Below are 13,896 nucleotides of genomic sequence, written 5' to 3'. Positions count from 1 at the left end.
TGTGCATCACGCGCCATCAAGGCCTTTTAACCATGAAGGCATCAACCATCTCCTCAGTAACTAGAGTTCTATCTCTCTTGTGCCTTTCAACCATCTCGGATAGAACCTTAATCAGAATCTGCTTCACTTCACCGGTCAACAACTTTCCTTCCTTGTACTCCTTTATATTCTCGAGTTCATCATCATCTTCGAGAAGAAGTTCAACCACTTGATTGAGATATCCACCTCAAGGTTAGCTCCAAGGGCAAGGGTGCGGCCGGCAGCGATGCTCCGGTGAAGAAGGGTCGTGCTAGCGGATGGGCACTATCCACCTTCTCCACAAATGATCTGAAGAAGCTTCTCACCACGTTCCACGGTGGCGGTGATCATGATGACTGGCGATGAAGCCATGCCGTGACCTGAACCAAGGTTCCGGGTAATGTTCATGCAATTCCTCTAACGTGGCTTATCTCTTCCTGCCCACGAATTCCTACGTGGGCTTCTCTTTGTTTACGATGTGTAGCTTCACCACCTCACACCCAATCGATCCTCCACATTACGTCTTCCATTACGCTCTGTGAGTGTTTTCTTGGCATTGACCCCCACTCGGGTCTCTGGCGCTGCCTCTTTTTCCTTCGACGCAATGTATCGAGGTCTGCCGTCCATGATGTTGGCGGTGCTATCATCTCTACGAGGGCCGAAGCCAACTACTTCGACCTTCGGCTCCGTGATTCCATCCAGGACTGGCGGATGAAGTGGTTCTACGTCAAGGTTGAGGCGACCGCTGACCATAAGTATGGGCTTGCGCCTTTCGACTCCACGGCCAAGGTGGAGAAACTGAAGACTTCGGACCTGCCCTGACGGATGCCGAGCTCGAAGAAACTGAGCCCTTGGTCCAAAAGATCAAGGCCCTTCAAACGGTCGAGGGTAAGGAATTATCTGGCCTCCAACTCATGGAATATTTCCTTCGGCTCCGTGTCCAACCTCTGCAAGCCAGGGTCTCGCAGATGTGGAATTATTCGGGTTCCTCTGATGAGACTCGAGTATCCAAAAAAAAGATGTCACTGGAGAAGAAGTGAATACGATGTTCCGCCGACTGACGACTCTTACAACGTCCGATGATGTGCCTATCACTTGCTGCACCGACGCTTTTAACAGGGACCATCCAACTCCCCCGATAATTACCGCTTTCGTTAACTCTTTAATCACTTCAATTGTTCTGCTTTGCTTCTCTGATTCTTTGCCTGCTTCTCAGGACCATCGCTTCCTGTCGTCATTGCCACCGCTTCCCGAGGGCAGCGCAGTTCCTGAAGCAAACCTTGTTACCGAGAGTGAACCAGCTGAAACCGCCTCCTCACTTGAAGTCGACGAAGAGGACGGCGTTGATTCCGAAGCTTCTCATACTAGGGCCTCTCCTCCCTCCGCAACTCTGTGCGGAGAGATGGAAACTGACAAGAAAAGGAAAAGGCTCGAGGCTGCAGATTCTGAATCGTTGGGTGAAACCCATCTGACGCTTATGATTCCTCGGGTGGCGGTGCCGCCTTCTTCTCTGGATATTGAGGACCCCTTCGATTTGGTCTAAGTTGTTAGCTCTTAAGTTTAATCCCCTATGTTTTTCCTTCGTCTTTGTTTTTCTATTTCCTTTGTTGGCTGCTAGTTGCAGCAGCAGTGGAGAATCGCCTCCCAAGCATCATTCTGAGGAAGACCCAAGCCTCAAGGATTTCGTTGTGGCCCAAGTTTCGCAGTTGCAGGAAGGCACTGCGGATTCGATGAAGCCCGCGGGTCCTGCCGAGAAGCCAATATAGCACTTCTTTAAGTTTATTCACTAAGTCATAAGCTAGCACATGACTAAGAACTAACTAACTCCTTGCTTGTAGGATAACCCAAAGGACGTTGATTTCATCAACAAATCCATAGAGAACTATGGTCACATGAAGACCATCTTCGTTGGCCATGTTCCAGCAGCGCCCATCTCTCTAAATAAGATCCATCACGCTCTCAACTACCTAATGGAGCACAAGGCACATGCCACCAGGTATCTTCTGATGAGCCCTAAGAGCATGATGAGATTGTTTACTACCTTCATGAGGAAGTATTATCTGTAAAGATCTCGCGCATGGGGTGCTTGTTGTTGTGCTTGTTCTGGTGATGATGATGAACATTGTGATGATGATGTAACTCCACAGCTGTACCTGTTAGTGTACAATTGTACCTGCTAGTGTATAGGCGAGTAGTAAACAGAGATACTTCATTATGTTACCAAATTTCCACTCCGTATTATTATTACCTTAACAATAGTCAAATTCAAATTACTGCAGCAAAACCTCCCGCGCCTATCAAAAACAAGTTTTCACATACTGAAATATTTGGTACACGTTTTTGAATTGGAGTACATGGAAACCGATTTTGGTTGTAATTATGACTTAATGTGACACTAGCCCTGGATTCCTGAATAGAGGCATTCTTGATAAATGATGGTTTTCCTAAAAAAGGTTTAAGCATTAGACCTAGTGTCTGCATAATTAGGATGCACACATCCGCTCAAATCCAAACGCATCAACCAAAAAATGAAAGGTGTAAAAGTAATTTTCTCAAAAACTGTAAAGTTAGACCCAAAATATTTGGTACGCGTTTTTGAATTGGAGTCTGGAGAACATGAAAACTGATTTTGGTTGTTATTATGGCTTGACGTGACCCTAGGCCTTGCCTATATGTATGTTGTAGTGTAGTATGCTGAACTTATGAACTTATGTGTGTATATGGGTGCCTTTTTATCATGGGTTCAGCTCCTGATGTTCCGAGGGCATGGGATGCCTCTATTGCTGGTAAGTTGGGTGGGTGTTAGTGTGAACCTCTTATTGTTAATGTGCATTGACATGGGATATCCATGTAAATGCATGTGTTAGTAAACCTATCATCTAGCAAACTTTTACAATACTGTAAAAGTCCTCATCTAATATGGTTGTTAACCATGTAAGTGATTTAGTTATCTATGTTGTCTATGGTGTTGGCATTTAAAGTAAGTAACCAGATAACCAAACGCCTCGTAGTTTGCATTTGCTCTCAGCCAAACCACATATATAGGCAAACAAATAACAGACAGAAAATGCGCCTAGACACAACGCAGACAACCAAATGTAGTGCAGACATGGCCCAGATCAGTGGCGAAGGACAAAAAAAAATCTCAGGTAGAGCGAACTTTTAAGAATGCAAATGTCAAAATAGTCCTAAAGTGGACTCCCCCCCCCCCCCCCCCCCCGCGTCGCCCTCCTCTGGCGAAAAGAAGGGAACCCTAGCCGCCGCCACACCTCGGCCCCCGCCCCGTCTCTCCCTGCTTCGCCGCCACCAGAGGGGGGGCCGGCAAAGCCGCGCGCACCCCGGGGAAGGTGGCGGCGGGGCGGCTTCTCCCCTCCCGCGGCCCCTGGTGAGAGGGAGCTTACTCGGGCGCGTCGGCGGGTGGCGGGCGCGGCATTGGGCGGTGGGCGTCGCGGCGGACGGCGGCGCGGCGGCGTTTCGGGCTGCGGGCGGCGCGTGGTGTCCGTGCAGGGTCGTGGTGCTGCTGGCGGTGGCGGCGTACGGTGCGGGCCATTCGGGCCCGATCTGGGCCGCGTTTTGGCGGCGCGGCGGGGTGTGCAGCGGAGGGCGGGCGCGGCGGCAGGCGCTGTGTCTAGGGCGCAGTGGACGGCCTCGCGTTGTGAGGTGCTGCGTCCCTGGCTCTGGCTCTATCCCTCTCCGGCAGCATGCGGAGGACGGCCGGTGGTGCTGCCCAGGGCCGAGGCGGGTGTGGCGGCCACGATGGAGATGGGCGGTGAGGGTTGAAGGTGGTTCTGGCCAAAATCACGAAGAAGGATGGCGCGACAAGCTCCGGGTAAATGCCTTGTCCTCGGTGGCTGGCCGGCCGGCAGCTGGCCGAGGCCGGTGATGGCGACGGCTTCGGGCGCCACTTCCTTCTTGAAGGCATCGCCGAGGTGATGTTTTGCCATCATGTCTGGGAAAGCTCCGGGGAAATCCCTAGATCCGCCGTGATCGGTCGATGGCGGCGCTCTTGTGTCGTCTTCCCTCTTGAGGGCATCGATTTGGAGCTGCTTAGGTCGGAGGGACCCGTGGAGGATGGTTGGTGTTGGCGTTGTGGGCTGAGTGGCAACAATGACAGTGGTGAACGGATCGGAGCTGCGGCATGTCCTTCGTCACCCCTGTCGTGATGGTGAAGTCGGAGCTGCGAGGCGACTTGTGGCAACGATGCCACTTGATTGGTCCTTGCGTTGGTGCAAGGCGTGCAACTTTCTCCTATGAAGGTCACGGTTGAAGTCGGAGCTGCCTCCTCCTCGACGTGCTTGGGGGTCGACTGTTTGGCATGGGAAGTTGGATGGTGTTGGCGTCATGGGTTGCGTAGCGACGATGACGATGGTGAGCGGATCGGAGTTGCGGCATGTCCTTCGTCACCCCTGCCGTGATGGTGAAGTCAGAGCTGCGAGGCGACTTGTGGCAACGATGCCACTTGATTGGTGCTTGCGTCGGTGCAAGGCGTGCAACTTCTCCTATGAAGGTCACGGTTGAAGTCGGAGCTGCCTCCTCCTCGACGTGCTTGGGGGTCGATTGTTTGGCATAGGCTCACTTGGGTTCCGATGCCGTTTGCGGCGAGGGTCTCGATGGCGGTTGTCTAAGGTGAAGTCGGAATCGCTGTCTCGTGGAGGAGTGACAACGATGATGCTTGATGACATCCTCAACGATGGTCTTTCTCCTCGATGACGTATGTGCTTCATGTGGGTAGCCAGGTTGACCGGGGTGCTATGTGTGTGTTGTTGGTTTTCGCCCGATTTTCTCCTAAGAATTGGGCACTTTCTTCTTAATTAATAGATTGAGGCAAAGCTTTTGCCTCCGTTTCGAAAAAATAGTCCTAAAACAATAATGATGCATATGGTTCACACACAATCACTAAATACAATAAAAACAAAAACATATTTTATTATAAATAAAACCTAAAAACATACCAATAATGCCTACTCAACGGCTAAGATTTACCTCTTTTTTAAAAATCTAATGTAATTCAAACACTTAAGACGTTTGATTATCTCTCATTTGATGCATAACTCGGTCTTGATTATCTTTGTTGTGGAAAATTCCTTTCAATTGTTAATGCCACCATGTGTAAAACCAATTTCATCTTAATGGAGTGATAATGCGGTCGAAGAAAATATGCCATACCTTTTGAATATCTAGAAATCTCGAAAGTCTCCAATTTCGCGAGTATAAATAATGAATAACTAGAACTTATCTTGTATATACTAAGGTCCAATCAATAATAAATTTATGTTATCAAGCAATGTTATTCATAATGAACATAGAATATGAGTCTATGTTTGGAGATAATAGTCTATGTTTTTGATTTGCAGTCGAGTTTGCGCAGTGTTCACTGAAACAAGCATAACTTTCTTGTACGAAGTCTGTTTTTGACGCTCAAATTTTTTAGAAAAAACACACGCATCTAAATTTATTCACCAAAAATAAAGGTAGGGCATTGGGAGCTTCGCCCCTGGCCCAGATCTCTTTTCTTGATTCATGTAGTTTCTACCGAGCTAAAACTGAAAAGGGGGAAAAATACATGCGAGCAACCTAACACGTCAGGATTCTCGTTCTTCCTTTGCCTTCTTCCTCTCGCCGCCGCCACTCATGTCATGTCACCCACTCACCCGTGTCAGATGGCACGAAGATGGACACGCCCTAAGGCTAGGAACCAGTTGCATTCTTGCATTACTTCTTGATAATCTCCGTTAGACAACTACGTGATAATCTGTAGCGTTAAACACACCATGCGTTAGATTTAGTCGTGCGTCCACCAGTTACAGTGAAAAATCACCACAATTACAGTACAGAAAAACTAGCACAATCAGATATTTAACACGTCAAGCTTAGCTCACTGTCATGGATGTATCAGACAGAAAGATAAACGCTTAGCTAACAGATCACGACGATCTCGAAGTAGAAAAAGCAACGTGGGAAGGATGTCAGAACAACACCAAGGCGGCTAAAACAATGCCCACGGTGCCGACTCTGCCACCACCACAGCAACAACTACAAGAAACAGAACCCAAACAGACTACACCATCAGGGATGCTGACTCAACACACTGCGCACGGTAGATGTACAAACAACATGTATGGTCTGCATGGGTCGCCGGCCGGACCGGAGGTGCAAGCATCCAGCACCAGTCTGTGCTGTCCTTCTTCACCAGGGAGTCTTGTCGCCTGGACCCGCAAGGATGATCTGAAAAATAAAATAATGGAGAATAAGAAGAAAAAAAATCATGCGATCCTGGTAGTGTGGTGGTACCGAACCAAGAGCATTGCATGTTGACAGTGGATACGCACATACATTGCAATCTATGGCGAACCGCCGCGCCAACATGATCGCCGTGTTCCTCTCTCTCGCCGTTTCAAAGGCAAGGGCTAAGCTCAGGTCACTTCGAGGCCGCCAAAACATTGCTTGCGAGGCTGCTTCGCCACCCCCTCGAACACCACATAACTGAAACACAACATGAATGCTGTGAGAGGCAGACCACTGTTACGCCAATACCAACTGACCATACAGAAAGTGTCAGCAAACATAGCAAGTGATGTATGCTTATGCCAACAGAACTACTGGTAACAAAAAATGTTGCTGTAAACCTTGAAAATGAAGATGTGAAAACATAAATGATGTCAGAGCAGCCGCTTCTGTAAGGACTGTTATTGGTTTGCAGATACTGTCTATCTAGCAAAGAAAAGAGGCGGGAGTTGCTGCACCCTACCTGCATTGACGAAGAATAGAATTCTTTGGCCACCACTGCCTTCCCTTTACAAAGTCTCATCCGCAATCTCCCGACATTGAGAACGTGAACAGACTCTTTTGGCTGATCAATTCCATTCAACTGGAGCACAACTACCTGCAATGAGACCCAAAACATTGGGAACTTAAGAGACAATAGTTCAAGATAATCGCTTTACAGTTTACTCTGCTGACGATATAATACAAAACCCTCGAGGCACCAGATGGCACCACAACAAGTAATGCTATGTGGTAGAGCTTTGAACTGGTATATTGCCAAACTAGTCATGGCAATACAGATTCATTATTTGTAGAAGGTAAAACACCACAAAGATTTCTGCAAGCTGAAACCCCTACATTGCATATAGTTCGAATAAATACAACAAAGTGGGAAAGGATAGTATGGTCATACATTGAACTCAGTTTCAGGTTTTCGTACAAGTGTCTCTACGTATTCCACCAATCCAGCATCTGCTAAGAATACCAAGCTTATGTTAGTCACATAATAAACAAAAGATGCAGATACTTTTGCATGACAGATGTGTTCAGTTAAACAAACCAGGGTCAACTAGCCCAGCTGTCTTCGCTATTGCAGTTTCATTTCCCAAGCTGATTTCAGCTTGCACGTACCGCCCGACATCTTGTGGCTCTGGAGCGTATACTAATCTTGTGGCACCTACATCAGTTCCATAACAACAGATGTTAGAAGCACTGTGGGTCTGAGTTTGAGTTGAAGATTAAAACAGTTTGCCGATATAGCAAACCCAAAATGAAGTGAACAAACTCAACAGTCATAATTGACCAGGCAATGATTACCAGTTCCCTTCTCAATAGCTTACGGACCTTATGGTACCAATGGAAGAAAACAAGAGAGAGATAGAGGGACACTACACCTGAAATAATCTCTTTGTTGCTTTCTTTTGGGTGTATCCGGAACCACTGGACCGAAATATTTGAAATATCAATGGCAGCACCATTCTGAGAAACTATGCGTAGTATTGAACCTAAGCATTGTAGACCCTCCAAATCAAACACAGGAATGTCGTTTCCTTTTCGTCTTTTATGCAGCTCCAACTGGTAAGAAAACAATTCCAAATCAGTAATATAATATATCTGTGTATTCTGCCATACTCTGCACTAGTTTTGTGCCCAGTGGAATTACTTCAGATGATGAAACTTGGAATAGAAGAGTTTGAAACTGCTAGCCACATACATAACAGCAGAGCCAGGCCACTACTTAGACACACAACAATTGTTTTTTCCGTGACTAGTCCAAGTAGTGCCATAACAGTTTCACCAAATAACAAAAATAATATATGTGTCATATTCAACATTATAATATTAGCTAACCAATACATTTACTCAATAATAATTTTCATTGAGTTAGTTACAGCTTTTATGATTTAGCCATTGAACATGAACATGCTTAGAAACTAGCATAGCCATGTAGATGTAGAGTAAGTAGAAAAAATCTTAGGCCAGCATCGGTGACACATACCTCTTTCAAAAGATTGACACAATCCGCGGACTTATCAGTGAACGTCTTACGTAAAGTTTTGATTTCATTTTCCAGATCCATTGCCTGGAGAAGTGCTAACGTGAAAAATAATTGACAGACTACAATTCATGTATCAAGCTGCGAATATTTATAATCAACTCTACCTTGCTAGGGCAATGCAGCATTTTTATTCTCCGGGCCACTCTAACTTCTTTTTTTAGTTCCTCCAAATCCTTCCAAACAGCAAATAAAAGTCACTTCTCTGATAGATAATGATGAGTTGAAAGAAAAGAAAATAAAAAATATTTGTATTTTATAAATAATATCAACCTCTGAACAATGTTTAAAAGAGCATATAGCAGAGGGAGCAAGCATTGGACCAAATGGAACTGAAGGCTTCACAAAGTGAACCAACATAAATAATGGAGCAACAAACTAAAATACAGTGTTCCTCAAAAAAAAGTGCTAAGCGTAGTATGCTGAGGGTAGCTTGTTGAAATATAAATATATTGCCTAGGCACTTTCATCTTAAACTTGACGGTTGCATAAAAAGTAGCTTTCACTCACTTCAAATTGTATGGTACTGTATGTATTGCTACAAACATAGGAGCAGATCTTCAGAATGGCTAATGCGGATTATGTACATACAAATGCAGCAAAGAAAGTAGCTTGGCAGAGCAGTACAGTATGTAAGCAACAACAGAAAATAAAGAACAAGTAAAAGAACAGTTTTAGTAAATAAACTTCACTGCATGAATTAGCTTGTAGCATTGCAGTAACTGGTATTACCCCCATTCCAAAATATAAGCCTTTTTAGAAAGCTAAACCAGCTTTCTAAAAAGGCTTATATTTTGGAACGAAGGTAGTATGTAACAACTAATGAAGGCAAGAAACTTTTAAATAAAATAACGTCTACGTACTTGCTTCCCAGTTTTTTCCGATATCTTTTCATGCTCCTGAAGTGCATCTTGAACTCTTTGCACTGCAGACTTAGCACTCTCTACCTCTGTATGGGCATTAGCTCTTTCTTCTTCAACAATTCTCTTGGCATCTTCAGAAGCCTATGAACAAGATAAACATACCTTTAAAACTATAAACAAATGACAGTGTGCAAAAGGTGTAGAGAGCAGCTCAACCACTAGGAGAATTGGAGCATTTATACTTCTAATATCTCATTTTTAAATATGTGGCAATAAAACATGATCCTGCTTGGACAATTACTGTGATATTATCATATCGCATATTTCTGCCACATACGGAAAATCCGGTTAAAATCTTGAGAAATATCAATCACACATTTATGCAAGCCACCATGGATTATGAAGGGCTAGAATTACCAGACCCGACTTGTAGGGGAATACATATGAACTACACAGATCCATGGCATATGCCATCTATTAATGTGTACTTTCTTCCTCTACAGTAATCAAGTCGCATCGACACAGAGTTCTTATGCATTCTCTGTAAGATAAAACAAAAATCAATCTAATAAAGATAGGTGTGTGTCCTTCCCAGCTAAAACATTATGTTTTTTTTTGGTACTGAACGCGCTATAAACTTTTTTTCCTATCAATGGGTATACTCCCTAACTGAACATGCAATCTTTCTGTGTTATGCACAGACCTCCAAATTACAAATCTTTATTAGTTCATAACTAAAAATTTATTTAAGAGCTTTCCTTAACTTGGGGCTAAGCAAGAGAAGTAGCTATGAGGTACTTTCCTGAAGACTTCAGGGTTTAACCAATAAACTGTAACCAATTCTAGAAATTTACTACAATATGGAACACATCATCCCTCGTGCTGGTAAAGTTTATTGCTACAGTACGGTAAACTGTAAACAGACAAATCAGAACATACCAGCTTTAATGATTTTGCTAATTTTGTGACCTCTGTTTTTTGTTCAAGTAACTCGGCTTCTCTTTTGGAAAGCTGAACTGCAAGAATCTCTACCTGGAAAATAGCATAACTCTAATTAAATATGAACATTAGAAAGGAGTGCTACCTCTGCAGATAGCTGGAACTTTCTAGGGAAAATAAGTGAAAGGATAAATCAACTTTATGAGGGAGATTAAGCTATTGGAGTTACGGACGTATAAATACATGTCCATAAATGCCTGAAGTATAGGATACGAGGAAACCAACCATAGAAATAGACTCCTCGATTTCGTCCTTAGTTTTGCCTGTAACTCGACCTCTCAGTGACTCCAGTACACTCTTTAGATTCTTCAGGAGAATATCTCGCTCCAACAAAGCCACTTGTCTCCATTTAACCTGAAGGTTTGACCAAGTCAAACATCACATAAACACATGGGCTAAATTGATTGGCATGGACGCAATCATGCAATAACTGTATTAGGTCTGAACCTCTTTAGACAACAAAGTGGCAGTGTTGAGTCCCTTCTCAAACTTCATTGCAAGCTCACGGACTGAGAGGCGCTGACGACGATCAAGCAGATCTACAGTCTCCTTGGCAACAGCCTCCTTAAGAGCTGGCACTTCTGGGCCATCGGCCAGCTTGATCACTATACCGTTTGAACCATTCTTGTAGGTAGGAAATTTATTTCTGATGATATTTGCTGGGCGCAATGGCCCTGGCCGTATGTCCACATTCTTTGTCTTGCGACCATAATCAAGAGTTGCCGACCAAGTCATCTATAAAGTACAATTACCCTGCAATTTCCACACAAACTTTTTAAATAATCGCACAATTCAACATATTTACTGCATTAAATATGACACATGCATAACCGATTGACGTTCGAGAATTTGTTCCTGCTAAAAGCATTAAACAACAGAAGAATGACACGGAGAGGAATCAAAGAATGCGAAGGTGGAAACAGGCTGTAAAGCAATAAGAATATGACCTAATTATTCCTTAGAACCCACAGCTTTGTGTGAAGCTACCGGTAAACATAAGCCGGTCTTATCTTTCAAGGGACAAACAACCAAGAAAATGAAGGGGTTGCAAACATCTATTCGCAAACAACAACAAAAACATAGCATATGAATGGGATATGACAGAGAGACTAGACCCTCACAAGGAACCATATGGTTGATTACACGCCAGGAAAAATTTGGGGGCACAAATAATTGGTGGTTGGCAAGCTCATTCATGAACCTCCTATTAGTACCATACCGAGGAGCGAGGACAAACCCCTCCAGAGGAAAAATGCACTAGGAGTGAAATTAAGATGAAAGCGTAACGAACTGCTTTTTCACAACACTTTCTTGAATTCCACACAGGACCAGTTAGAGGACGGGGAGAATGCAACTTTATCAGCGAATGAGGCAAAGCATTCCACTTTACAGTTGGAGTGGTCCACCATTTGTTGGTTAGACTAATGGAAAGCTACAGAGGAGACTCAAAGCGGCAGTGCAGCATCTGAATCCGGTTGATTAACCGTGAAGATAGTGTCTAAAAAAACCTTAACATAGGAATTTTCTCTAGTGACGGAACGAAATGGCAAAGCTAAGCTACGTACTACGTGGTTTTATTGGCACCTCAATTACTCCATCCACATATATAAAGTCAAACAAACTCCGCGATTACCTGGATGCTGAACTTTTGCAGTCGCAACCTCAGCTGTAGAGATATTTTTCTTGAAACTATTAGTAGTACTACGTTACCTGGCATGCACTGATGCACTTAGTATTATTTTCTAAATTAAATAAATAAAGAAGATAAATGGAGCCAGTAAAGTTATTTGGAAAACAAATGCAGCATCTAGAACTAGGATCCCTTCGACCAAAAGATAAGATCATACCTACTTTGGACCGAAATAAAAAAATAGCGGGAGCTCAGCTTACTCCTGCTAGTAGTTCCCCCAATCGCAATGCAAGTATTGCAAGCTCTGCACGGGCCCCATTATTATCATCAAACTACAGCTGTATTACTCCATTGTTTTTGCACCCTACACGTAACCCCATTTTTCTTTTCTCCTTTCCAGTAGTACTTAGTACTAACCGCTCAACTGCTCCACGGAAATTAAGTCGAGCCCACGGTTTGTATACCAGAGGCTCGAATCCTGCAACGGATTGGACAGCGTCTAAGCTAATCCGTGATCCATCCACAAAACTACTACGGTGGAAGAGTGCGTGAAGCGACGAACTCTAGCACCAGATTTCGCGAGCAAGCGGCGCCTCAAGAACAACGGCAACATAAAAAGAAAAAGGAAGAGAAAATCCACAGGAGAAATGGACGGGGAGAAAGAACTGACCCCGCAATGCGCGTGCTTGGATGCGAGAGACCTCTCCCGCGTCGGAACCGTTGATTCGGCGGCGCAATGGGGCTGCTCCGGCGAGGGGATTTGGGGATCTTGTCTTGTGAAGGAGCGGTTTGCGGGCGGCGAGGGAAGGGAAGGGAGGAAGGAGGTAGTTTTGTGCGCGGGGTTTGCTCTCACTGATATGGCTTTTTCTTGAATGGGGTACTGCCTGGTACAGCGGCTGGCAGCTTTGAATGGGGTTCTCTCTCTCTCGTTGCTAGGTCCACACTGCGACGTGCATCTTCTTTTGTTTCGTCCTGGGCTCGAAGGACCGGTGCATGCATGCGAAACGGAAGACCAAATTATTTTTGGGTATATTCTGGCCTAATTTGGTGGAGTATGTGGATATATTTTCCACATGGATAATGATCCCCACGTACGTCCTTGTATTATTTGATTTTGACGCTTCTTGACTTGCTACAGCCGGCTCCATGATTAGTTCAAAACGGAGCCGTCGTGACAGCTGAGAAAGTTCATGTATGATGGAGAAATGTGTTTCTTTTAGAAACATCCTCTCCTGGCTCTTTTGGATTTTTTGAAGTTTTAAGGATTTTTGTAGAACATTAGCTTAATGTTCTCTCTACAAATGAGAACCAACTTCAGGTTGGATGGTTAGGAGGATCGTTGTATCTCTAGCTCACCAGAGTTCAAACCACAGGTTTGACATCTGTGTGTCTTATAAAGGTGGAATATTCATTCAGTGGGAGACGACGTTCCCGTCAATAGCGAGGCGCCTGTGGTGACTTCGTCAACTTTAAGATCCAATCCACCGGCTCAGTCTTCCGGAGGTGCTCATAGGGGTGAGTGTATGCGCGTGTATGTGAGCGTCTGCGTTTGTAATGTGTTTCTGAAAAAAAAAATCTCTCTACAAATGTTATTCGTACTCAATTTACTTGCAATGGATTTACGCTTTTATTTCATATAAATTTTAAGATCTGCATGCACCAACACTCCAATTCTTCGAGTAGGATTGATGTATGGTTTTGATATTTTTCATGTCTTCCATATGTATGATAGTTCCTATAGTTTTCTGAAGCATTCCTATCATATATCTGTCTCATACGATCCAAAAAGACCCCTAGAAGGCAAAGTTCTCTGGGAAAACAACTATACACAAAATACACATTTATAGTAAACAAAAAAGTATATCATGGCACCATGAAATTCATCAAGAAGTGGACTCTGGTTGTTGGGTGATAGGATGATGCTCAAACCTTCAAAATTAGTACTGGTGCTACAAAGACATCGAACATTGTGATTGAAACACATATCATGATCAATTATGTGGATGTCTTAGATACACACATTGTGACATCTTGACGCAACTCTCAAGTTATGTGGCATTTTTATT

The 13,896-nt window shown here is 44.2% G+C and overlaps 1 protein-coding gene across 1 annotated transcript; it reads right to left on the bottom strand.

Moving 5' to 3' along the window:
- Positions 1-5,858: 5,858 nt before the first annotated feature.
- On the bottom strand, positions 5,859-12,732 carry LOC127332222 (stomatal closure-related actin-binding protein 1). Its single transcript, XM_051358496.2, has 13 exons — positions 12,501-12,732; positions 10,648-10,953; positions 10,426-10,554; positions 10,141-10,233; positions 9,202-9,342; positions 8,446-8,514; positions 8,282-8,365; positions 7,677-7,857; positions 7,343-7,459; positions 7,196-7,254; positions 6,767-6,901; positions 6,352-6,501; positions 5,859-6,243 (listed from the first exon to the last, which is right to left on the bottom strand). The coding sequence occupies exons 2-13, from the start codon at positions 10,933-10,935 to the stop codon at positions 6,205-6,207; spliced, it is 1,485 nt and encodes a 494-aa protein (XP_051214456.1). The 5' UTR covers positions 10,936-10,953; positions 12,501-12,732; the 3' UTR covers positions 5,859-6,204.
- Between the last annotated feature and the right edge of the window lie 1,164 nt (positions 12,733-13,896).

Source organism: Lolium perenne, chromosome 4, assembly GCF_019359855.2.
Source record: "Lolium perenne isolate Kyuss_39 chromosome 4, Kyuss_2.0, whole genome shotgun sequence".
NCBI classification, from domain to species: domain Eukaryota; kingdom Viridiplantae; phylum Streptophyta; class Magnoliopsida; order Poales; family Poaceae; genus Lolium; species Lolium perenne.
This window is presented reverse-complemented; position numbering and strand designations above follow the sequence as displayed.

Bases quoted from the DNA above. Each gene is read 5' to 3' on its own strand.
- LOC127332222 (XM_051358496.2), bottom strand. From the start codon at position 10,935: ATGACTTGGTCGGCAACTCTTGATTATGGTCGCAAGACAAAGAATGTG. The intron at 7,255-7,342 runs GTTTGTTTAACT...TATTCTTAGCAG, and splicing joins AGCTGGGCTAGTTGACCCTG to ATGCTGGATTGGTGGAATAC. The intron at 6,902-7,195 runs GTATGACCATAC...GTCTCATTGCAG, and splicing joins AACCTGAAACTGAGTTCAAT to GTAGTTGTGCTCCAGTTGAA.